This window comes from Sorex fumeus, unplaced genomic scaffold (genome assembly GCF_029834395.1).
Source record: "Sorex fumeus unplaced genomic scaffold, SorFum_2.1 ptg000024l, whole genome shotgun sequence".
In the NCBI taxonomy this organism is placed as follows: Eukaryota; Metazoa; Chordata; class Mammalia; order Eulipotyphla; family Soricidae; genus Sorex; species Sorex fumeus.
Genome location: NW_026606081.1, coordinates 43,101,252 through 43,126,901, shown reverse-complemented (window position 1 = coordinate 43,126,901; position 25,650 = coordinate 43,101,252). Strand labels below are relative to the sequence as shown.

General features: G+C 38.9%; 1 protein-coding gene across 1 annotated transcript in view; it reads left to right on the top strand.

Moving 5' to 3' along the window:
- The window catches only part of VEGFC (vascular endothelial growth factor C), a 110,717-nt gene that overhangs the window by 73,721 nt on the left and 11,346 nt on the right, over positions 1–25,650 (top strand). Inside the window, exon 4 of the mRNA XM_056114185.1 lies at positions 19,180–19,331. Coding sequence (XP_055970160.1) covers positions 19,180–19,331 — 152 coding nt within the window. The remainder of the gene's footprint in view (positions 1–19,179; positions 19,332–25,650) is intronic.

The following is a 25,650-nucleotide window of genomic DNA, read 5'->3' as shown; positions in this document are numbered from 1 at the left end:
AAAGTGTGTTTAAATGATAGCCTTCACTTTGTAAAATGACAAAAGTTATCTACTTGAGATATACAAATATTGGTAACGTTGCATGTAAATCAAACTTCACATTTGTTTTGTTCATTTTGAAAGCCCAAACTCTGATACATCTCAAGTCCTTTGAAGAATCTATAAAATCCATTAGGTTCCCAAGTGGAACTGAGAAACTTCTCCTTAGGTGTGGTTTGGAGTGGGATTTTTTCCAAGCACGCTCACAGAGGCACTGGTTATCAGAGTGCATTATTAATCATGCACAGAGAATAACCGCAGATCAGCCTTGTTGAGGATGGGGTGTGCCAGTGGTCTCTGTACAGGAAAGTTTGGAGAAGCACAAAACATTGGGTAAGCTGATATAGACATTTCCCAGAAAGGCAAAACTGGTAGTTCAAAGCCTTTTCCAAACTATTTTTAGAGTTGGAATCTGTCTATGTTCAGAACCAGCCTTTGACCCTTAAGAATGGAAAGTGAAATTATTTAAAAAATGATGTGTTTTGTACAGTACACAATGTCAAGGGAATTAACATCTTCAATTAAATAATATTTGTACTTAGAATGCACAGCAAATTTATATAAACCTTTGCTAACTGACATGGTTCCTATTAATACAATCTATTCTTATTTTAATATAATTAGATTGAAATGAAGGCTAATATTCATTTTCCTATAAAGTTGGACATTTCTAAAATATTTACTGCAATGAGCATTTATCTCAGTTGACGTTCTACTGTACAATTCAAAATACATTTTCCAAACAAATGTTTTATTTCTTTATATTGCTAAGTTTGGGTGATTTAAGTATTTAAAATATTTGGGGAATTCTTTTAATAGTGTATATATATTTTTTTGTCTTTGATTTTTGGCTACACCCAGCTGTGTTCATGGCTTATACCTGGCTTTGTGCTTAGGGATCATTTCTGGTGGGCTCAGGGGACCATTTGAGGTGTCAGAGAATGAACCCAAATGGTCCGCATGCAAGAAAAGAGCCTTACCTATGCACAATCTCTTCAGTCCCAGTAATGTATATTTTTAAATAATTCAGTTGAGCAATACATTTTTCTAGATAATATGTGTTACAGCATTTTATTTAAGTCAAATATCAGTTTGCCTGTCTTCAAAATGTCTATTCTATCATTGCTATTTTACAAAGGCCAAAGGAAAATATCTCTTTTTAGAGTGGATTGATAGAGACTCAAACATAGATTTTGAGGAATTTTCCACCAATAAGACAAACAATCTCAGTCAAGAACTTATCATTTCAAAAAGCATAATTGGTTTTAATTTGTTAGGTAAAATTTTATTTCCAAAGTGTTCCCAAAATGTGTATATATATATATATATATATATATATATATATATAGTTTCTTAATACGTTTGGTGGTTTTGGGATTTTCTTATTATGTTTGTTTATTTCTTGAAATTTCTGCTTTTCTTATGGTTACTTTGCTTTTTGTTGAAAACTTCAATTGTCAATCTTCAGAGCTATTTTTATGGCTTATTTTCTTCATAATTATTATCTTATTCCTTCCTATATTGATATGATGTTTAACTATTAATCTTTAAAAATAGATCAATAAGGAAACAAGTACTGAATTTAATATTTAAATTTTAAATTTAATATTTAAAGCAAAATATTTCTAAATAAAATTCTCTTTAGCTTGTGTATGATGATTCCTCAAACTATCTCTTTCTCTATGACACCAAACTTGTGTCAGACCACAGCACTGCAAAAAGTATCCTGGGCCACTTTTGCTTTTCTCATTAAAGACTTCATCTTTATCAGAAACATGGAGGTAATCTATTGTTTCCCTTTGATTCCCAAATCCAGTCTGTAGACAGATCAGATGTAAATTTTATGTGTCCTCGTCTCTTGAATCTTCCGGTCTGCCAACATCTATTTTTTATGCTCTTTCTAACTAATACTCTAACATTCTTTCTGTTCTTCCTGATTCTATGCAGCCCCCCTTCCTAATCTGGTCACGAAACTGTTCTCAAATACGAGGCTCAAGGAAGTTGATGGTAGAATTTTCTCATTGTCTGATCAGTTGAAATGCTTTATAGTTTCTCATGCCTTCATGCACTCACTGTTGCTTATAGTTATTGGATGACTGTTTCTTTCCTCCATGAAAGCAGAAATAATCATTTTGTTCATTCATTTCCCCCATGCTTCGAGTAGAATTACCATACAAGACATTTTAGAAACACATAAATGAAAATAAAGAAAAGGAAAGGAAAGAAAAGAATCTGCAAACCTGGATAGGCTCACTAGAAATAAAAAAATATATAGACACACCCATCATTCCTCACCACTTAGGAATTTGGTCATCTAAGACCCTATACTGGATCTCGTGAACTTGGCTGTATTTTATTTATTTTTCTCACTTCTCTTATTTTCTGGGCCAGTGATAGCATAGCGGGTAGGGTGTTTGCCTTGCACACAGCCGACTCAGGTTCAATTCCTTCGCCCCTCTTGGAGAGCCCGGCAAACTGCAGAGAATATTCCACCTGCTTGGCAAAGCCTGGCAAGCTACCCATGACATATTCAATTTGCCAAAAACAGTAACAACAAGTCTCACAATGGAGACGTCACTGATGCCCACTCAAGCAAATCAATGAACAACGGGAGGACAGTGCTACCGTGCTCTTATTTTCTAGATTTTGGGCCACACCTGCTGTGCCTGAGTTCCTCCTGGCTTGGCACTCAATGATCACTCTGGGTATTGTTCCGGGAACTATAGTCAGTGCCAGAAATTGAATTATGCCCTCTGCAAACAAGGCAAGCAAGTGTCTTACCTGCTGTAATATCTCCCCAGTCCCTGAACCTGATTCTAAAACTGTTCCTTGAATTAATAATTCATTAGCTGACCCACTCATATTTGTAATTCTTAAAAAGTGAACTGATCTTGACCAAACAACCATATGCTATCAATTTTAGCTCTTTATTTTAAAAACACCTGTTTCTTTAATAAGAGAGTCTCCTTTTCTCCCCATGCAGAATGTATGTATTGCTCTCATGGTGGGCTAAGTAAGTATATACTTGCTTTATATGCCTACCAGATAGATAATGGGCAATCCTTCTGTAAAATCTCACCTGGGAAAACAAATCAGTACGCTAGTAATAAGCAAAATTTATATTTTGGTCTTAACTTGCTCATCAAGCCTGCATTCCCCCTTGACCACATTTTGATTGCTTTTCTCTGATTCTTTATTGCCCCTGTTTTTTCTTAAATACATTTCCCCTTTTTCTCCCCTCTCACAACTCTCTAAGCAAGTTTCCTACCATATCTATTTGGGGGGCTTGGGAGTCACACCCAGCAATGCTCAGGGATTACATTTTTCACTTAGGAATGGCTCCTGGTGGTCCTCGGGAGACCAGATGAGATTCTGGGGATCAAACCCGGGTCAGTCTCATGCAAGACAAATGCCCTAACCACTGTACTGTTACTCTGACCCTCTAAGCAAGTTTCTTTTTATAAAACTACCTTGCCTCACTGGGCAGAGCGATAGCACAGTGGGTAGGGCATTTGCCTTGCACTTGGCAGACCTGGGTTCGATTCCTCCATCTCTCTCGGAGAGCCCGGCAAGCTACCAAGAGTATCCCACCCCCACAGCAGAGCCTAGCAAGCTTACCATGGCATATTCGATATGCCAAAAACAGTAGCGACAGATCTTACAATGGAGACGTTGCTGGTGCCCGCTCGAGCAAAGCGATGAGTGGCGGAGAACAGTGCTGCCGTGCTGTGCTACCATGCCTCACTACATAAATAATCAAATAAATAAAAATAAGGTCTTATTAACCATCCAGTACTTACTCTCTCCCATGGCTTAATACTGTCATATTCACCTAACTGGTATTTAAGTGAGAGAATGTGTTCACTATTTTATACCTACCCGAGTAGACTCATTGCTCTGTTAAGGTGGAGCCCTGGAGGTTTTAGCCTTAGAAATAGAAACTTTGGGGCTCAGAAGAGCACTTTGGTGCTAAACTTAGAGTACATCTGGGTAATGTGAAATTTGATTCTGAGTCTGCATGGTTTGAAACGCAGATAGGCTCTTTTGTATTTTTCGTAGTTAGAAAATGAAGACAACTTTAGGCCAGATGAAATCAGTTTTCACTTGATTCCTTCTTTGACCTCCTGCCTCTCCAGGATTGCTTTCAGAACAGATTAGTTGATTTTCATCTTGTCCCTTCTTTCAACGCCTCCCGCTCAGCTGTTTATAAACAGCCGGGATTTACCTATGACATTTTAAAACTAGGTCTGGTATCTTATTTCAGGTTGTTATTGTTTTAAGTTTTCATTCTGATCCTTTTTGGTACACTAAATCCTGCAAGTATGGCAGATTTTAGAAATTCTGATCTGCAAATAACAATGATTTTATTATTAAGACTGCCCCAGGAGGCTCCCCCCTCCCCCTATTTTTTTTCCTGGATTTTTAAATTTTGTTTTCTTTCTCTTTCCCTCCCTCCTCTCTCTCTCCCTCCCTCTCTTTCCCTCCCTCTCTCACTCTTCTCCATTCTCTCTCCCCCTCCCTCCCCCTCTCTCTCTCACCCTCTCTCTCCCCCCTCCCTCTTTTTTAAGGCCTTATGGTTTGCGATACAGATACTGAAAAATATCAGTATATCCTGTTACCAACTCTCAACACTAAGTTCTGTCTAATATTATCCCTTTTTCATTTTTTGAACCACATCCAGCAGTGGTCAGGGGATGCTTCTGGATCTGCACTCAGAAATTACCCCTGACTGTGCTCGAGGGACCATATGGAATGACAGAAATCAAACCCAGGTTGACCACAAGCAAAGCAAGCACCCTACCTGCTGTACTATTTCTCTTGACCCAAGGAGTCTACTTCTTCCAACAAACTGAAAGCGCCTCCCATTTGCACCCGAGGCTACTATTGCTCCCTCCCCTGGATTATTTCAGCACCCCCTGGGGCTGGTATCTCCCTTGGATAAACACTGATTTATGTCATTACAACATTGGAGTCATTTTCTCTTAGCATTTTCATTTTGTAAGCAATTGCAGACTTCTGGAATTAGAACCGGAGTTAATTAAAAACAGGACACCCCATTGGGTCCTGCCCTTTTTTGATTCCACACACACCCTTTGAGTTCCTCTCATCCACTTCCCTTTGCTCTTCGTGGTGACCACGCCCTTTTCTATGTCCAGTGCAGACTTTGCTTGTTCTTTTCCTGGAATCTCCTTGACGTTGGGCGCTAGCGTCATTCTGTGTCACTGAAGCAAGGGACTCTTCTCCCACCCCTCCACCCCATCCTACAAATAAGCAAATACAGTAATTCTTTTCCTTTTCCCAATATGCTGTATATCTGAATGATGCCATTCTTCTGGTTCAGCACTTTCCAAAGTGGATGGCACCACCTCTAAAAAGGAAGGGATGGTAGATGTGCAAGAAAAGGACTTATTGCAGCACATCCGAAGTGCTGGCCACCAAAATTCAGAGAATTCAGGGTGCAAGAAAGAAAAACAAAACTAGTGCCCAAAGGGATACCACTCATCAATCTTCCTTAGCCCCATGTATTCTTTCGTCTCATTTTGTTTTATCATATCCGTAGACCACTATTCTAGTCTCCACTCAGAATTTTTTTTTTTTGGTGGTCCAAACCTTGCAGTGCTCAGGGTGCATTCAGGTTTCCTGCTCAAGAATCACCCCTGGCAGCGCCTCAGGCACCATATACAATGCACTGAATCCCTGGATCATTGCTCTAGTTAGCCCTTCTGCTCAGAGTTGCTTTAATACTTAAAGCAATTTGATAGTACAGCGGGTAGGGCGTTCGCCTTACAAGTGGCCAACATGGCCGACCCGAGTTCCATTCCTCCGCCCCTCTCAGAGAGCCCGGCAAGCTACCGAGAGTATTCGACATGCCAGACACAGTAACAACAAAGTCTCCAATGGAGACGTTACTGGGCCCGCTCGAGCAAATCGACAATCAACGGGAGGGCCTTTACCTTTACCTTTACCTTATTAAAAGATTTATATTCACTAAAGCAAGTGTGCATTAAGCAACTTTCATCTGATACTTTGTCCTGTAGAATGGGTACAGTGATGTTTGGACCCTGACCTGTTACCCCTGAACAGTTGAGGAGGGGAAAAGAATAAGCATTCCTTAAGCAATTATAAATTGTATCCAATGTTGTGAAAGACAAGAGCAGAAGTTCAGGGAAGGGTCAGGGTTTTGATTCAGTAGAACACATGGTTTGCATATGTGAGGTCCAGAGTTTAGTACACACACACACACACACACACACACACACACAATCACACACATTTCTGAGATAAGTATATTAAGAACTTACAAACCAAAGGAGATGATACATGAATCTCTGGAAAACAGTGCTTTTGTTTGTATTTAAGTATTTTATTCACATCATAGTTTATAAAAGTATGTATTTAACACCTTTTCTGAGTTGATTCAGTTTATTAGATTAGCATTGTTGTATAATAAGAGTGTGAGGATTTCATTTAAACACAAAATGAGTTTTCTTATTGCTATAATTTCTAAATAAAAAAAAATTGTTTCCTTTTCATTAAAGGAATTCCAGACACAGCAACAAAAGTCACCCTTGGGATTCATATGAGCAACATACCTTAAGTAATGTCAAACTGAAGTTTTGTATAGATGCTTCATAACTTCTCTAAAGCCTTTTTTATAATAAGGAGGACAGATTATCAGAATGTGTTAGAAACCCAGTCTCAGTTGAAAAGTAAAACCATATGAACTAAACATTCCAACGTGAACTAATCAATAACAACTGCTTCAAAGACCCCCTAACTAGTGTCTAAGTGGCCTTGAAAGTAAAGTAGATTGGTCGTCTTTTCGACCTCTCTCATAAACACATGCTGGAAGTGTGTTTTCTTATGAGAAGTTATAGAGTTAAGAGATAGGACCAATAAAGTAAAAAGTGAGTTTAACAGAATGTCAAACTTTTGATGACTGAAGTAGAAGCAGGAAGAAGGTCATGTTTGTGCCTACGAGCCAAATATTTGGAATATGAGCTATTGAAATGTTGGTATTTACCTAACATAGTTTTATTGAAGATCAGAATGATGAAGAAGAGATGCTAAATCCCTGGGGCCTTCCTGGAAATCTTGAGATCAGATTTCCTGAAATTGGACCCTATGTCTGTATTCACTGGTACCAAACTGAAGAAACCGCTTGATATGGGAACTTGACCTTCAAGTCCATATTCAGACTTATAGAAACATAATTGTTGTTATGTTTAATAATATATTACAATATATTCTTATATATTAATATGTCATATTAATATATATAAAGCCTGGCAAGCTCCCCTTGACATATTCAATATGCCAAACACAGTAACAAGAAGTCTCACAATGGAGACATTACTGACAGTGCTACAGTGCGATTATAATACACTGTAATGGCAGAAGAAAGAATATAGTATCATCAAGGGAGAATGTAGTTTGATACTCAAAAATAAAACAAAGTAGCAGATATAAAAAGTTCCTATTGTTCTCTTAAAATGTGTTTTCTAAATAAGTTTATTAGCAAAATCATTCTGTTTATCTTTGATTTGAACTGTCTTTTAGACAAATTTTATAATGAATTGATTTAAATGTAAGTAAATTGTGCAGCTGTGGCAGTAAATGTCCATGTATTATTTTTCACAGCCATCAGAGATAGTTCTATTAACCAAACAGAGCTCTGTGGAAATCTGAAAGATTTATGACATTCATATGTATTAAAAAAATGGAATGCAATTTGTTTTGAATCTTTAGCTAATTAATATTTGGCAAGCATAGTCTTTGAAAATTAGGTGTTAGCCAGATGTAAAAAACAACTCTGCCCCAATAGATGCATCAATTAATTTTTTCTCAAGGCAAATGATCCCACATCCCCAGGACCATCTTGATAGATGGTCATGTGGTTGGTTTATTCAGCTGAGGCAAACAATGAATACTCAAATATTTACTTTTTTCCATTATGATTAGGATCACTTGATCACTTGACATCCTGTTACTCATCGATTTGCTTGAGCGGCCACCAGTAACATCTTCATTTGTCCCTGTCGCGTGCTAGTGTAGCCCAACGGCATCTTCTCGTTCTAGGAACACGAAGAGCCTCAAACCAATCATTCAGGGTCTTACCAAAGAAGTCTGACAATCTTGTAGGTGGGCAGCTACACGAACTTTTGACGTCCGTGGAATCCAGTTGGTAATGGCTCTAGTTCAGCGGTCGTCTCCAAATCTCATTACGTGTCCAGCCCATCTGATTGTCAATGCTTTGGCAAATGAGGCAGCATCCCTGATGCTTGATCATCGATGGAGATCAGAACTCCGGATTCTTTCTCTCATTTGAGTGAAGCGTGATACTCCAAGTATAGCTTTTTCGATTCCTCTTTGGGAGACTGGAATAGCGTTCTCATCCTGTTTTCGTAGGGCCCAGGTCTCTGAGGCATATGTTAATGCAGGAAGAACAGTGGAATCGAAGAGATGTGCCCAGAACCAGAGGTTCTTCGTCCTCTTAGCTATTTCTTCAATGCTCTTGAAGGTGTTCCAAGCCTCTATCTTCCTCCTGTGCAACTAAGGTGCCAGGTCATTTTTCATGTTGACTTCTCGACCTAGGTATACATAACTGTTGCATTCAGAGTTGTTTGTTCTGTTGAGAGTGAATAGAACATCAGGAACAAGACTGTTTCTCATGAACATTGTCTTCATGAGATTCAGCTGTAGTCCGATCTTTCCACATGCACAGTCAAAGTTGGCCAGCATTTGTGCCGCTTGGCTAATGTTTGGTGTTATTAAAACAATGTCATCAGCGAAGCAGAGGTGGTGTACTTGCCGACCATCTATCTTCACTCCATTCCTTCCCATTCCAGTCATTGCATGACGTTCTCAAGGGTGGCACTGAAGAGTTTTGGTAAAATGGTATCACCCTGCCGAACCCCTCTCTTGACATGGATGATCACTTCCTTGTAGAATCATGAGATCCTGGTAGTGAATCCGTAATTCAGCTCATGGAGGATCCTGGTGTATTGAGTTTGAATGCCCTGTTTGGCTAGGGCTTCGATGACAGTCTCAACAGAATCAAAGCCTTTTTTATTTATTTATTTTTTATGTAGGAGTACTGTCATTTATTCAGCCACTGATTAGCTGATTGAATTGGGCATGAATTCCACCTTACTTTTTTTCACAGTTTTATTTATTTATTTTTCATCTTATATTTATTTATTGAATCACTGTGGGAAAAGTTACGAAGCTTTCAGGTTTAAGTATCGGTCATAAAATGATCAAACACCTTTCCCTTCACCAGTACTCACATTTCACCACCAAGAGCCCCAATATACACCCCCATCCCACCCCACCCCACCCAGTACCTGTGAGGCAGATGATTTCTACTTAACTCTTCTCTACATTGATTACATTCATCATTTTGACAAAAGATGCACCATTATTGTTTAGAATTTCCCTCCCAACAATCAGAATTGCTGAAAAGGCATTGTGAAATACTTCGTTTTCTATAGCTAGTTATGAGAATCATATAATGTTGTGCTGCCGCTATTGTGGCCACACAATTTTGGATTTCTGCAAAGAGCCAGATAATTTAGAGATTGGTTTCTGTGCATCTGGTGTTATGGTTGTGTCGGAGAGCCGCTCGTGGGGCGTAACTCAGAACCTCAGTGGGGCATGAAGGATGAGCAGTTCTGCCCCCCTTCCCATGAGACTGCAGTTGCCCCGTCACTGCCGGCTCATACCTGGCTTTCCTATAAGCTCTGAGGCGGCAGCCACCTTGCTGCCCGGGGGGGAGGGGGGGGGGGAGAAAAGGCGGAAGGGAGCAACACCCTTTCCATCCCGGGGAGGCATGGTGCCATAGTTTAACGCATGGTCCATTCACTTTTCTGCCACAAGCTGCCGGGCTCTGGATTAAGTCCTTTTGCCTCTGGAGCCATGGCCATGCTGGAGAGCCACTCGTGGGAGATAACTCGTGACCTTAGTAGGGTGTGAAGGATGAGCCAGTACCGCCCCTCTTCCCATGAGACTGCAGTTGCCCCGTCACCGCTGGCTTTCCAATAAGTCAAAGCCTTTTTTAAATCAATGAACTTTAGACAAGTGGCATCTTGAAATCCCGAGAAACCTCAATGAGCTTGGTTATCGTGTGGATATGGTCGATCATGCTGAATCCTTTTTGGAACCCGACTTGCTCGCATAGTTGTCCTTCATCTAGTGTTCTGCTAATCCTATTCAGGATGACTCAAGTGAACAGCTTGTAGACGATAGACAACAGGCAGATCAGGCGATAGTTGTCAATGTCGTGGATGTCTCCCTTCTTGTACAGTAGTACAGTCCTGTTGGTTTTCTGTTGGGACGGAACCTGTCTGAATGCAAGGTTCCATGTTTAGGATAATTCCTTTAAAAGTTGGGGTTTTTTTCTCTCAGAATTTATAGTCACCCCATGCCTTTTAGGTGCTGCAGAATGTTTCTGCATTTATTTAATTAACTAAAAAGTTAAGATATTTAGATTCAATATGGCAGTAAGATTTTTATGCTGTGAAGGCATAAATACATGGTAAAAAAAGGTACTTTTGTGTGTTAAGTTTATTTTAATTCAGAATTTTTTTTCAAATGTAGTGCTAAACTCTAATCCAATATTGTCTTGGTCAGGAAGTTAGATATCTTTTTCTTGAGTAGCCAGTGAAATAAGTAGAAATAGGAACTGTTGCTTTACTACTGTTGCTAGGCTGGTGTAAACAACCTATTGTTTGAAAGTGTAGTTGTATGTTGAGCTCATTCTTGTTGGTTAGAATTGAGTGTTAAAGTATTCTTACTAAAAAATTCTAGTAAATAACAGCTTGGAACCTGTCGTTTGAAACGGTTTGCCGTTTCCTCTTGTTTATTACCATTTCGAGGAACACACACAATTAGATACTTTCCAGTTTTCCAGTCTCGCTTAAATAACTGCTTTATTATGGTTCACTTGATCTTCTACAAAATGAGCAACTTTTTAAACAGGGACATAACTAATAATATAGCCTGGTATTCATATTGAATTGTATTATCTCTAGTAGAAGAGAGAAGCTGTCAGTTACTTGAATTTTCTAGTTGAAGAAAATGATTACAGTTTTCAAATGTACAAAAATGATTGGGTTTCGGCCATACAATGTTCCAACACCTGTCCTTTCACCAGTGTACATTTCCCACCAGCAGTGGCCCCAGTTTCCCTCCTACCCACCCCTCCTGCCTATCTCTCTCTCCCCCCCATTTTGGACATTATAGTTTGCAATACAGATACCAAAAGTTATCATGTATATCCCTTAATATACCTTCAATATTCAGTTCTCGTCCAGAGTTCCAGAGTGATCATTTCAACTATTATTATTATAATGGTTTCTTCTCTATCCTAATCCTGTCTTTTACCCTCCACATTGCTCAAAAATGAAAAAAAAAGCATATACTCTGAAAAAGATAGAAGGTTTATAGATCTTGGTAATATGTTAAATATAGCATAAAAACTCACAAAGTGGTTCTACAAACAAGAAAACAAAATAGCTATGCTTATTTAAAACAGGATTTTTTCCTCATAATTTTAAATCTAAAAAAAATTAAAAATAATCAGCATATACATGTAAGATCTCCGCAGAGAAATGAGAAAATGAGGGGACCCTTCAATCTATGATAAGAACCAGCATAGTTACAGTTATGTCTCAATGATAGATGAGTTATTAACTTACCAAGAATCTTTTTGCTTTTTCTTTTGTAGGGCAGGGTTGTGTTTTTGGGCCAAAATTGGTTGTTTTCAGGGCTTATTACTGGTTCTGTGCTCAGGGATCACATACGGGGTGCTGGGATCAAGCCCCGCTCATCATCTGCATATAAGACAAGCCCCTTACCTACTGTACTATCTCTGCATACCTCTCTCTCTCTTTCTTTCTCTCTCTCTCTTTCTTTCTCTCTTTCCCCCCCCCTTGAAAATTTTCCACCTTTATATAGCCAAGTAGAGAAATTACAGAATATGGCTTAAACAACAAAAAACAAAAACCAAGAAAAACACCTCACCCAGAGCAAAATTTGAAGAAGGATGTGTTTCAAAGCAATTAAAAATAATCTTAACTTTTGACTCTTCATTGTTTTTGATCAAATTCACTGAATTTAGCCCTTCAGTTGCCTATATACATAATATGCACAAAACAAACACTGGTGTGGCTGGGGCACAGCTGGCTGTAATCAGGGCTTGACTCTTCACTCTGTACTCAGAGATCAATCCCATTGAGGCTGGGAAACCACGTGGGGATCGAACCAGGACATTGCCTGAAAGGCAGGTCCTGTACCCACTGTACGTTCTCTCCAGGCCCTAAATTTGCTTTCCTTTACTTAAACAACAAGTAAATTTTTATTTCAAACATTCTGTAGTCTTGAAAGGAACAGATATTTTGACATACAAAAGTCTTCAAAACCGTAGTAAGAGTATATCTTACTCAAAATAGTTCATTTTGAAGTGTGTGTGCCAATACCCCAACATAGTTTTGGAATATAGAATAAATTATATCTAAGTAAGGATAGAAGCAGGCTTATTTTTCCCCTCAGGGAGATGATTTCTTAAATTTGCATTTAACTGGTTTCTATTTCACTGGACTCTTCTTCAAGACCCCAGTTTCTTAACACACACTTGATACCAATAGTCAGATCTGAATTTCAGACATTATTCACTTGCCAAAGACCCAAAACTATGAATACAAACTCCCTTACTGTGGCTCTTTTCTCTTTGCAAAGAAACATCATGTGGAATCTCGAATGGGAGCAGCCATTACTGATGTTTAGGCTGGTTAGACATGGTTTTAGGATACACTACCATCTGTATCTCAGATACCGCCCTGTTTTCACCATCAGTCTTATGGCACACTTATAAGGCATGGAATACTCTTAAGTTGTGTTTAGTAATCCCAGAATTTCAGTGATTCTAGGCCAAAAAGACTGGCAGTTCAATGCGAGGACCCAAGGATGTGGTGCTGCCCTAACTCTGCAGACCCAAATAATACCCAGGCCACCCCAGAGCCTAGGGCAATGCTCAGGAAATCATGTGTGCTGTGAAGTCAACTGATGCCAACCACATATATGCAAGTCTTTACCCTTGAACTATATTGGAGTTCTCAATCTTGAGTCACTGGAGACACCAAACCCTTCCAGAGTGCATGCACCCTGAAAGCGAATGGGTGTTTGCTTGAGTTCTAACCCATCTGAGCCCTCCCCTAGAGGCATATGGGGCCTCTCTTGTCCCTTTCTTCACCTCACTGCACCTTCCCTGCAAGTCCTGTCCTATAGACTGGCATCTCCAGTCAGTTCTCCTCATATTATGTTTCCATGTAATCTTTGACTTTAGAACCAACACAGCATCTTGAAGCTCTCTTCTCCTTGACTTCCTAAGACTGGGCAATATTCCCTCTGGTTGTCTCTACCTTCAGGTCAAATTTCTCAAAAAAGGTAATAGTAGTGATTCATTCCTTTGTCCTTTTCACTCTTTAATGTTCTTTTTTTTTTTTAACTTTTTTTCCCCCTTATTTTATTTTATTTTTTTTTAAAGTTGTAGATTTACAATTTTTTGTGCTTTGGTTTCAATTATACAATGATCAGATACCCATCCCTCCACCAGTGCCCATTTTCCACCACCATGGATAATATCCCTCCCACCCCATCCCCCCATCCCCCCTGTCTCTGTGGCAGGGCAATCCCATGTGTTCTCTCTCTCCTTTTGGGTGTTGTGGTCTGCAAAAGAGGCATTGAGTGGCAAACATGTTCAGTCCATAGTCTACTTTCGACATGCATCTCCCCTCCTGGGAGGATCCTCCAAACATCCTTTATTTGGTGCTCCCTTCTCTATCTGAACTGCCCTTTCCTCTAGGATACCCGGCTGGCCTCTAAGTTATGGAGTAATCCTCCTGGTGCTGATCTCAGCTATTCTTGGGTATTAATCTCATACTTTGTTACTTTATATCCCCCAGATGAATGCAATCTTTCTATGTCTATCCCTCTCTTTCTGACTCATTTCGCTTAGCATGATACTTTCCATATTGTACCACTTGTATGTAAATTTCATGACTTCATCTTTTCTAACAGCTACATAGTACTCCATTGTGTAGATGTACCAAAGTTTCTTTAACCAGTCATCTGTTCTTGGGCATTCAGGTTTCTTCCAGTTTCTGGCTATTGTAAAGAGTGCTGCAATGAACAAACAAGTGCAGATGTCACTTCGACTATACATTTTTGCCTCTCTGGGATATATTCCCAAGAGTGGTATTGCTGGGTCAAATGGGAGCTCAATTTCTAATTTTTTGAGAATCATCCATACTGTTTTCCAGAAGGGCTGAACCAGTGGACATTCCCACCAACAGTGAAGGAGTGTCCCTTTCTCGCCACATCCACGCCAGCATCGGTTGCTTTTGTTCTTTTGAATGTGGGCCAGTCTCTGAGGTGTGAGATGGTATCTCATTGTGGTTTTGATCTGCATCTCCCTGATGATTAATGATGTAGAGCATTTTCTCATGTGCTTTTTTGCCATTCGGATTTCTTCTTTGAGAAAGTTTCTGTTCATTTCATTGCCCCATTTTTGGATGGGGTTGGATGTTTTCTTCTTGTGGAGTTTAACCAGTATTCTGTATATCCTGGATACCAACCCCTTGTCAGATGTGTATTCGGTGAATATCCTTTCCCATTCTGTAGACTGTCTTTGTATTTTGGTCACTGTTTCTTTGGAGGTGCAGAAGCTTCTTAGTTTAAGATAGTCCCATTTATCTATCTCTGTTTTCACTTGCTCGGCCAGTGGCGTGGCATCTTTGAAGATACCATTAGCTTCAATGTCATGGAGGGTTTTGCCAACTTTATCTTCAATGTACCTTATGGTTTCTGGTCTGATGTTGAGGTCTTTAATCCATTTTGATCTTACTTTTGTACATGGTGTTAGGCAGAGTTCTGAGCCTATTTTTTTGCATGTAGCCGTCCAGTGATGCCAACACAATTTATTAAAGAGGCTTTCCTTACTCCACTTCACATTACTTGCACCTTTATCAAAGATTAGATGAGCATATGATTGAGGGGAGATGTCAGTGTATTCAACCCTGTTCCATTGGTCTGCAGCTCTGCCTTTGTTCCAGTACCATGCTGTTTTAATTATTACTGCTTTGTAGTACAGTTTGAAGTTAGGGAGGTTGATTCCTCCCATTTTCTTTTTCCCAAGAATTGCTTTAGCTATTCGTGGGGGCTTCTTGTTCCATATAAATTTCAGGAGTGTTTGCTCCATTTCTTTGAAGAATGTCATGGGTATCCTTATAGGGATTGCATTGAATTTATACAATGCTTTCGGTAGTATTGCCATTTTGACAATGTTAAGTCTCCCGACCCATGAGCAGGGGATATCTTTCCATTTCCTCATGTCCTCTTTTATTTCCTGAAGTAGCGTTTTGTAGTTTTCTTTGTACACGTCCTTTACTTCCTTAGTTAAGCTGATTCCTAGGTACTTGATTTTCTGGGGCACAATTGTGAACGGGATTGTTTTTTTCATGTTGCTTTCTTCTCTCTCACTGTTTGCGTATAGGAAAGCCATGGACTTTTGGGTATTGATTTTATAACCTGCAACTTTACTATACGAGTCTATTGTTTCTAGGAGTTTTTTGGTGGACGTTATTGGGTTCTCTATGTAGAGTATCATATCATCTGCGAATAGTGAGAGCTTGATTTCTTCCTTTCCTACCTGAATGCCCTTAATATCTTTTTCCTGCCTAATCGCTATTGCAAGTACTTCCAGTACTATATTGAACAGCAGTGGAGAGAGTGGGCATCCCTGTCTCGTCCCTGATCTTAGAGGGAAGGCTCTCAGTTTTTCCCCATTGAGGATGATGCTTGCTGTAGGCTTGTGGTAGATGGCTTTAATTATGTTGAGGAAGGTCCCCTCTATACCCATTTTGGCTAGGGTTTTCATCATAAAGGGGTGCTGGATTTTATCAAATGCTTTCTCTGCATCTATTGATATGATCATATGCTTTTTATCTTTTCTTTTGTTGATATGGTGGATTATGTTGATTGATTTCCGAATGTTAAACCATCCTTGCATCCCTGGGATGAATCCTACTTGGTCATGGTGTATGATCTTTTTGATGAGTAGTTGGATTCTATTTGCTAGTAGTTTGTTGAGGATCTTTGCATCTGTGTTCATCAGGGATATCGGCCTGTAATTCTCTTTCTTTGTGGTATCTCTGTCTGCTTTTGGTATCAGTGTGATATTTGCTTCGTAGAAACTGTTCGGAAGTGTTTTTGATATTTCACTCTTTAATGTTCTTATCAATCAGGTTCCTATTACTATATATCTTTCTTTTTTTCAACATAATCTCACCAGCTGGAGCTGGTGCGATAGCACAGCGGGTAGGGTGTTCGCCTTACAAGCGGCCAACATGGCCGACCCAAGTTCGATTCCTCCGCCCCTCTCGGAGAGCCCGGCAAGCTACCGAGAGTATTCAATATGCCAGACACAGTAACAACAAAGTCTCCAATGGAAACGTTACTGGGCCCGCTCGAGCAAATCGACGATCAACGGGAGGGCCTTTAATTTAATCTCACCAGCTAATTGCATCAACACCCAAGACTTCCTTTACATCTTTAATAGTGGTGGTTTTTTAAGGACTTTGCTGTGATCCATGTCATATATGCCTTACTGACTATGAGTCAGAAATTCTTAGACTTCTGTGAGCAAACCTCTATGCCTTGTTGCAGGATTTAAATGAGCAATTTGTAAATTATATAAATATAAAAATGAGTTTCTTCCTATGCCTATAAACTTTAAAGCCGTAAGGTATGAGGAAATGTCAGAATTATCTCCTTCTAGAATAGTTATGCCAAATTTATGCTATTATGATGCTCCATCTAGTACAATTTTTCATTCAAATTCCCAACAGAAGTTTTACTTAGAGAAGAAACTGGTCAAACCTTTAATACTGACATATTAAGGTCATATATTGAGCCTATCTGTATAAAATAAACCTTATAGAGAATCCATAGAATCGAGAACTTTGTATGCAAATAATAACATAAACTCCTACAGCATATAGAAAGTAATACATAGATCACATTAATCTGTTAGCTTACATTTTTAATATCTCATGAGGTAATGGAATTAATATATTAGTTTATTGATTTCCTAAGAAACATGTTGCTTGGAGAAGTTACGTAACTTTCCCAAGTTCATACAACTTATTTTAATGAGGTTGCTCATTAAAATCTTGCCTGTTTGTGATCCTATTTTCATTTCTCGTCCTCTTAAGGCATTATCCTAAGAAAGTAGATGAAAAAAATTTTAAAGGCATATATAACACGTACATACCACTAGCTCTGCACTGTAGCACTGTCCTCCCATTGTCATCGATTTGCTCAAGCGGGTCCAGTAATGTCTCCATTGTGAGACTTGTTAACTGTGTTTGACATGTAGAATCCCTCACGGGTAGCTTGCCAGGCTCTGCCATGTGGGCAGGATTCTCTCGGTAGCTTGCCGGGCTCTCCGAGAGGGGCGGAAGAGGGGTGGCCAGGCCGCGGCTTGCAAGGCAACCACCCTACCATTGTGCTATCTCTCCAGCCCATACATATCACATGAGGAAAATTTACATCTTATAATTTAGGTAGTTCTGTATTTCATTCATCCAGATTCACTTAAATAATTCTCTCTACAACTGTGGATAGCAACGAATTCTATTTGCTTAATACCTCTAGTCATCTTCAACTCTTGGCATGAAATTACAGCAGAGAAAAAAGTCAGATTCTGGAGTATGTTGGAGCTTTTGTCACAGTTAGTTTTCCAGGGATGTACTAATGACGCATATGGTTCATCTGTAACTTCCTAAATATGAACTGATCTTAGCAAGTAGGATTTTACTTCACCTAATATTGTGCAGGATTTACCTATTATCCAGGATTTCACTTCACCTATTATTGTTGGCAACAGTTCGAATTTTAAGAAACTTCAGAATTAAATACACTTAATAAGATTTCATTGCTAATTGTATTTGTTCAATTTATTTATATTTGTTTTGGAGGAGAGACCTGAAGTTGCACACAAATAGGGCATTTAGGATGAGTAGTTTGTTAAACTAAATGTTGATGTTTTTCTTCACAATCATAAAATGGCCTACCTTATTTTAAGCCTATTTATAGGGCTGGAGCGATAGCACAGCAGTAGGGCATTTGCCTTGCGCGCAGCCAGCCCGGCTTGTCTCAAAAAGCCCAGCAAGCTACCGAGAGTCTCTTGCCTGCACGGCAAAGCCTGGCAAGCTACCCGTGACGTATTCAATATGCCAAACACGGTAACAACAAGTGCCAAACACAGTAACAAGTCTCAAAATGGAGACGTTACTGGGCCCGCTCGAGCAAATCAATGAACAATGGGAGGACAGTGTTTGTTTGTTTGTTTGTTTGTTTCTATAATGCCTTCATCAAAATACCAGAAACAAAGTTTTATATACTAAATAGTGCGTGCATTTATATTTTAATGCAATGAGTTCATAGAAGATCTCAGATAAAATGTAAAACTACCTTTAGTTTTATTTGAGATTAAGGTCCAATTCTCAGTGATTTTGTATCTCTGTATTTGTCACTGTCACTGTCACTGTCCTCCCGTTGTTCAAGCAGGCCCAGTAACATCTCCTTTGAGATTCGATCTCTGTATTTAGTTTACATAAAACAAAATTTAGCCAAATATGTCAAGATTGTATGCCCAAAAGTTTGCTATTCCATCACAAAACTATATCTGTCTGTGTCATTTGTTTAATTCCCAGAATGTTTTAAACTTTGATCTAGAAAAATGTCGGACTTGAAATAATTTTTCCTCTTGGTCTGTTACTTTTCTGCTCTATAATCATACTGGTTATTAACCGGTACTGTTGGCTATCAGCAATATAATATACTTTCAAATAATCATACAAGATTAGTATTATGAACTGCTTATTATTCTGATAAAAACTTAGAAGACAGTTTTTACTTTGAAATCAACAAATGCTCTAGCGCCCTCTATAAGTTAGAGGTAATCATAAAGATTTCATCACTCTTTTTGGATCCCAACATTCAATGTGAGGCATCTATATAATTTCTAAACTCCAAGGCATCTATATAATTTCTCTTCTTTTTTTCCCTTCCTTGTAGTTGTTTGAAATTACTGTGCCTCTCTCTCAAGGCCCCAAACCAGTAACAATCAGTTTTGCCAATCACACTTCCTGTCGATGCATGTCTAAACTGGACGTTTACAGACAAGTTCATTCAATAATCAGACGTTCCCTGCCAGCAACCCCTCCACAGTGAGTATGAATTAAATCTTTTTTTTAATCTGCATTCTCGACTAATACAAAACTATTTTCACCTAATCATGGTTTCTAAAAAATATTGTGAAATTTGCTCTCCTGTATTTTATGAAGACACATTTGATTGTCATTTGTGAAGACAATTAAATGAAAATAGGGAAGCCCACTGTTACCCAAAGAAGCATTTCTGTGGATTAACTCATAAAGCCCCAATAATAATACTGTCAATAACTTATCCTAATTGATGAACTTTCATGCAAACACTAAAATACATTATTAAATCTAGAACTGTTTTTGTCGTGATGCCATTTTTTGATTACAAACAAAACATCAATGAAAAATACTCTGCACCTATTAATGGTTGTCTTTCTGCTAGCTCAATAATTTTTTTGATCTATATAACTTGCTGTCTTATTACCATAAGAACTGAACATTGAAGTACTATTGAACTGCATAAAATAATTTTCTCTCAATATTACCTCAAATTAGCATTCAAAGTAATGTTTGTATTCCTTCACATCTAATTTCTTGGTTTGTTAAGTAACAGCATATGCTTTGTTTGAACATATAAAAGAAACTAGATAAAGCTTCAAGTATTAACCCTATGATTGACTAATTCTTGAAATCACAGTTTCAGGGGCCAGAGCAATAGTAGAGCAGGGAGTGTATTTGCTTCGCACTTGGCTGACCCAAAGTTCCATCCCTGGCTTCCTTTATGGCCTGCTCAAGCACTATTAGGAGTGATTCCTGAGAGTAGAGCCAGGAGTAACACCTGGCAAGCACTAGATATGGACAAAAAAAAACAAAAAGGAGGGAAAAAAAGAAGCCAAAATTGCAGTTTTATATTGGGTCATCTATATTTAAATATTAAATTAAATATATTTGCTATATTTATGGGCTGGAGCGATAGCACAGCAGGTAGGGGATTTGTCTTGCATGCCACCGGCCAGGGTTCGATTCCTTCACCCCTCTCGGAGAACCCAGCAAGCCACCAAGAGTATCTTGCCCGCACGGGAAAGCCTGGCAAGCTACCCTTGATGTATTCTGTATGACAAAAACAGTATCAACAATCTCACAATTTGTTGAGAGACATTACTGGTGCCCGCTGGAGCAAATCAATGAACAACAGGAGGACAGTGCTACAGTGTTACAGTGCTATATTTATAATTATGCTACTTCTGATAGGTACAAAACCTCAGATTTATTAAATCCCTAAACTTTCTTCTATGGTATCTGTAGTGAGTTTCTCAAATGCTTTGAAGCTTTGAAATTAGACAGTTGTTATTAACTATTTCTCTTCTTGTATTCCAACAAAGTGTTTGCATTATTTGCGGCCCCAGAGAAGCTATCTGTTCCACCCTAGCCATCTATTTTATTTCTGTCTCACTGTCATCATGCACGTCATGCTACATGTGTGTCTGACTGAATGCCGTGATGTCAATACCAGTTTTCTTGTATCAAATCTAACTGCAACTCCTGTGGAATATCATAACTAAGACTTCAAAGGCACCCTTTTATTCCTCTGGCCCGACACAGTCAGTGACTTTCAGCTGCTGACAGGATAGCGCACCAAGTTCTCTCCTGCTGATGCTTTATCACCAATTCTTTCTGGTTTTCTTCCTCTTTGCTCACAGTCTCTCTTTCACCATGTCTGATTTCCTAAGTATCAGCCTCATTTCCTGCTCCATATCTTGTTTCTGTTCTGTCCTTCAGTTCTTTAAAAGAAAAAAAACCTCTTTTTTATGCCTTTGTGAAGACACGGTCTTTTCTTAGAAGAGAAACGTTTCTTTCTCTTGCATTCATCTTGTCTACATGCCACAAACAGCCACATTTGCCTCTTTAATACATTTGCAGTTAATGGATTTGCTTTGTCCTTATATGCATTCAGAAGGTTTTCTAATGTTGCTTGTGACACTGGATTATGAAATTATTTTGGGTAGATTTATAAATTTCTTAAGGGATCAGTTTGACACTACTCAGGAGACTGTATCTGGGGCCAGGGATTGAACCAAGGTCGGTTGCCTACAGGACAAGAACTTTAACTCCTATATGATATCTTTGGCTATTAATAAGTTTTTAGACCTTTATATACATGGTTAAATTTAACCCTCGCAAAAGTCATCAGTGAAGTTGGTAGTTCAGATGCATATACATGATGACTTTTAAGTATCTGTATTTCAAATGATAATATCCAAAAGAAGAGAGAGAGAGAGAGAGAGAGAGAGAGAGAGAGAGAGAGAGAGAGAAAGAGAAGAAAAGTGTGGTGGGGGAAGGGTCCCGGGTGCAGGAGGGAAACTGGGGACATTGGTGGTAGGAAATGTGCACTGGTGATGGCATGGGTGTTGGAAAATGATATGACTGAAATCTAATCATGAACAGCTTTGTAAGGGTGTATCTCACTATGAGTCAATTACAAAATATTTTTAAAACTTTGAAAGTAACACAATAAATAAATATTTGATAAATATTTAATAATGCCTCAAACGACAGCTTGCTAAAATACAAAATGTAAATGTGAAAAGAGAATTGAGTGAAATGCTGAATTCTTATGATCAACTTAGCTCAGTGTCTAAACCTAAGAATCACCAAAGAATAGTATTATCATTAATGTAGCACTGTAGCACTGTCCTCCTGTTGTTCATCGATTTGCTCGAGCGGGCACCAGTAATGTCTCCATTGTGAGACTTGTTGTTACTGTTTTTGGCATATCAAAAAAAACCACGGGGAGCTTGCTAGGCTCTGCCGTGTGGGTGGGGTACTCTCGATAACTTGCTGGGCACTCCGAGAGGGCTGGAGGAATTGAACAAGGGTCAGCCACATGCAAGGCAAACGCCCTACCCGCTGTGCTATTGCTCCAGCCAATATTAACTGTCATTAATATTGATGTCTATTTTCTTGCCCGTGTTTTTCATGTTTTCACTATGTGCAATATGAAATATTTTTATAGTCCTTACCAGTTCATATTTAAATATATATATAAATGGGCATATCTCTCTATACATAGTTCATACATATATATATAGTATGCATAATAAAGGATTTTGTGAGAGGCACATCCAGCAGTTCTCAGGGCTTACTCCCATCTCTGCACTCAGGAGTCACTCCTGATGGTCTCAAGGGACCATATGAGGTATGGGGATTGAACCCCATGCAAGGCAAATGACTTATGTTGTGTACTCTCTTGTCCCTATACAAAGTTTTAAAGTAGGTTAGCCATAAAGTTCACCTGTCTTCATAGAAAACTATAAAGACACAAAGCATTTATTTATAAACATTGCACTTCATTATAGTGCTATTCAAATCTTTTTTCATCGTTATGCCACTGATGATTCTTTTATACATTTTAGCCTAATAACTTCACCCACAAAATTTTAATATAGCAGATCTGTCTATACCTGTTTATATGTTATATGTATATCTGTGCTTTACACATATATAGAAAAGGAAATAGAAAGCTTAACTCAATGTAAATTTTAAAATTATATCATAAAATCATAGTTAAAAGTTTAAAAATATAAAATCAGTTAATATTGAGCTTTACTGTATAACTTCTGGACAATTTTTAAGGTGATAATATATCAAATTGAGGTAGCAACATATCAAATTAACTGCTTACATATTTAGACACCATTTGCATTTTTTCTCAGTATTTGACACAATTGTGGTTTGAAATAACTTTTAAAAATTAAATAATAAAATATGCCATTTAATTCTAAACTCCAGTCATGCACAAAAGCACCAGGGATCCGACCGAGGCAGAAGCCATGGGCCTCAGCCAGCAGGCGCTGCTCACCCAGTGCTAGCCAGTCTCAGGTCAAGTCAGACCTTCCAATCACAGCTATCTGGTCACCAGCATTTTACAAATCTCATTTGCTTATGCTTTAGGTGTCTTCTAAGGCTGACGCCACATTAGTAAGCAGCAGTAAACCCCAAGAGAAATAACATTTTAAAATGAGATCTTTTTGAATTTTGAAAGACCTAAAGCCATTTCAGATCTCATATTTCCTCCTCCTCACTATTCAGTATGGATTCCTCCCCCTCAGGACTCAGTACTCCTCAGTACCCCTCCTCAGGACTCAGTGCAACACTGACTATAGTATTGTTCCCTCTGGAATGCTTCTTTTCCCTTTTTTGCACCAGGCCTCTTACTTGTGATGCCCTCAAATACTTTCTAACTTGAATACTTTCTAACTTGTGTTATCCTCCACCTCTCTCTTTCTCCCTTTCTTTTTCTCTCTCACCCTCTCTCTGTCTCTGTCTCTCTCACTCAAAAAAAAAAAACCATGTATTTTGAGGGACTGGAACAAGAGCACAGTGAGTAGGGCATTTGCCTTGCACACAGCTAATCCAGGTTCAATCCCTGGCATTCCATGTGGTTTCCCAAGCCCCAGCAGGAGTAATCCTGAATAATTTCTGAGTAATTCCTGGCCAAGAGTAAACCCAGAGCATTGCTGGGTGTGGCCTCCCTACTTTAAAAAAAAAAAAGAAGAAGAAGAAGAAGAAAATGTTGAGGGCAAGCGGCCAAGTGAGAGTACAAACAATTGTCATGCATGCAGCTGACCCTGGTTCTATCCCTGACATCCCATATGGTCCCTGAAGTCTACCAAAGTGATTCCTGAGCACAGAGCAGGGCTGGGTGTGGCACACCCCCTCCCCCCAAAAATTGTTTGTCTTACCTGTTGTGAATTGTTAATGTGAATTGTGACCCACTTCAAAAAGTTCTACTCAAAAGATGATTTCCTTTGAGAAATATATATCAATGTTACAGAGTCATTGCTTTTGTAATACTCGGCTATCAATATTTTTTGACATTTTCTTACCTGAGAAATAAAATCTAAATTGGTAAATATTCATTTTTATGGGATTTAAAAGTCAATTGAGGGGCCAACAAGATGACTCAGCTGTCAGGGGTGCAGCTCCAGAAGTGATCTATACCACCTGCCCCCCCCATACCCCTCAGCACTGCTGCCTGTAATTGGGGTAGCCCCTGAACTCGGCAGGGATTTCCTGCTGGCCCAGTTAACTCCATATTCCTTGGGGTGCCCCTGGTCTCCCTATCATTGCTTGAGACTCCCTTTGCCCCCAAATGTTCTTTCAGGTACCATTCATGCACAAAAATCATAGGGATTATAACCAATGATTTGACTTAACTATGAATTCTGAAAGAATATACCTTGTGTTAACTTTTTTGTTCTGTTAAAATTTTTGATTCATGGCAGAAAATTATCAACCCTTAAATACCTCCTATTGATAGCAAAATCACATCATTATAGCAATCTTGTCTATGGCTATATAAAACTTGCTCTTCACTCATTTCTAACAAAATTTTCTTAATGTAATGAATATATTAATGTCTTAAGGAAGAGTTGATGGATAACCTCAATATTGAAAATTAAAAAGACTGATAGAGCCTTGAGTCGGAAAGGGGGTTATGTACAACAGGAATTCTAAAATATCCATGATGGCAACATCAAGTAACCCAATCACTTTGGGCAGTTGCTTATGGTCTCAAATATGCATTCACACATGATCCAGGGGCCAGAGAGATTGTACAATGGGTAAGACATTTGCCTTCCCAGGGCCAGCCTGGGTTTGATTCCTGGAAGCCCATATGGTCTCTTGAGCCCAACAAGAGTGATTCCTGAGTGTAGATCCAGGAGCACTGAGCACTGCTGAGTGTGGCCCTAAAACAAACAAAAAAACCCCAAAAATTCTCCAAAGAGATTCCCCTCCTCCAGATTTACCCAAAAGAAATACCATATTTGCACACAATAGCCTGTGCACCAATGTCCATGTAATCTTTGTTGGCCAGTAACGAACCAACCAAATGTTCTTCCAAGGTGAATAAATAATGAAGTCAGTGTAGCTGTACAGTGGAACATTCCCAATCAATACAAAAAAGAAGAAATTAGACAAACAGAATCGGTCAATCGCACAAACTTTGAACTGAGTGAAAGGTGCAAGACTGAAAGAATGATGTTTTGAATGATTTTAAATCATTCAAATTATTTAAATGATGTCAAATCCCTGAAAGAGACAAATATCTAGATAGAGAGGAGCAGTTCAGTTATTCTGAAATCTAGTGGCAAGGATTGACTAAATGGGGATGAGACAAAACTTTTGGGGTGATAAAAATGTTCTGCATTTGATTGCAGTGATAGTTGCATAGATCATTTTTAGAGAGACACTCCCCACCGAAGAAATGACAGGATCAATACCCAGTGTTATTTGTATGGTGATGCCATGGGTCTACTCTTCAGGCATATCTGCCACCTCTTTCCCTCTCTATCTAGCCCAATAGGTATTAAATTTGCAA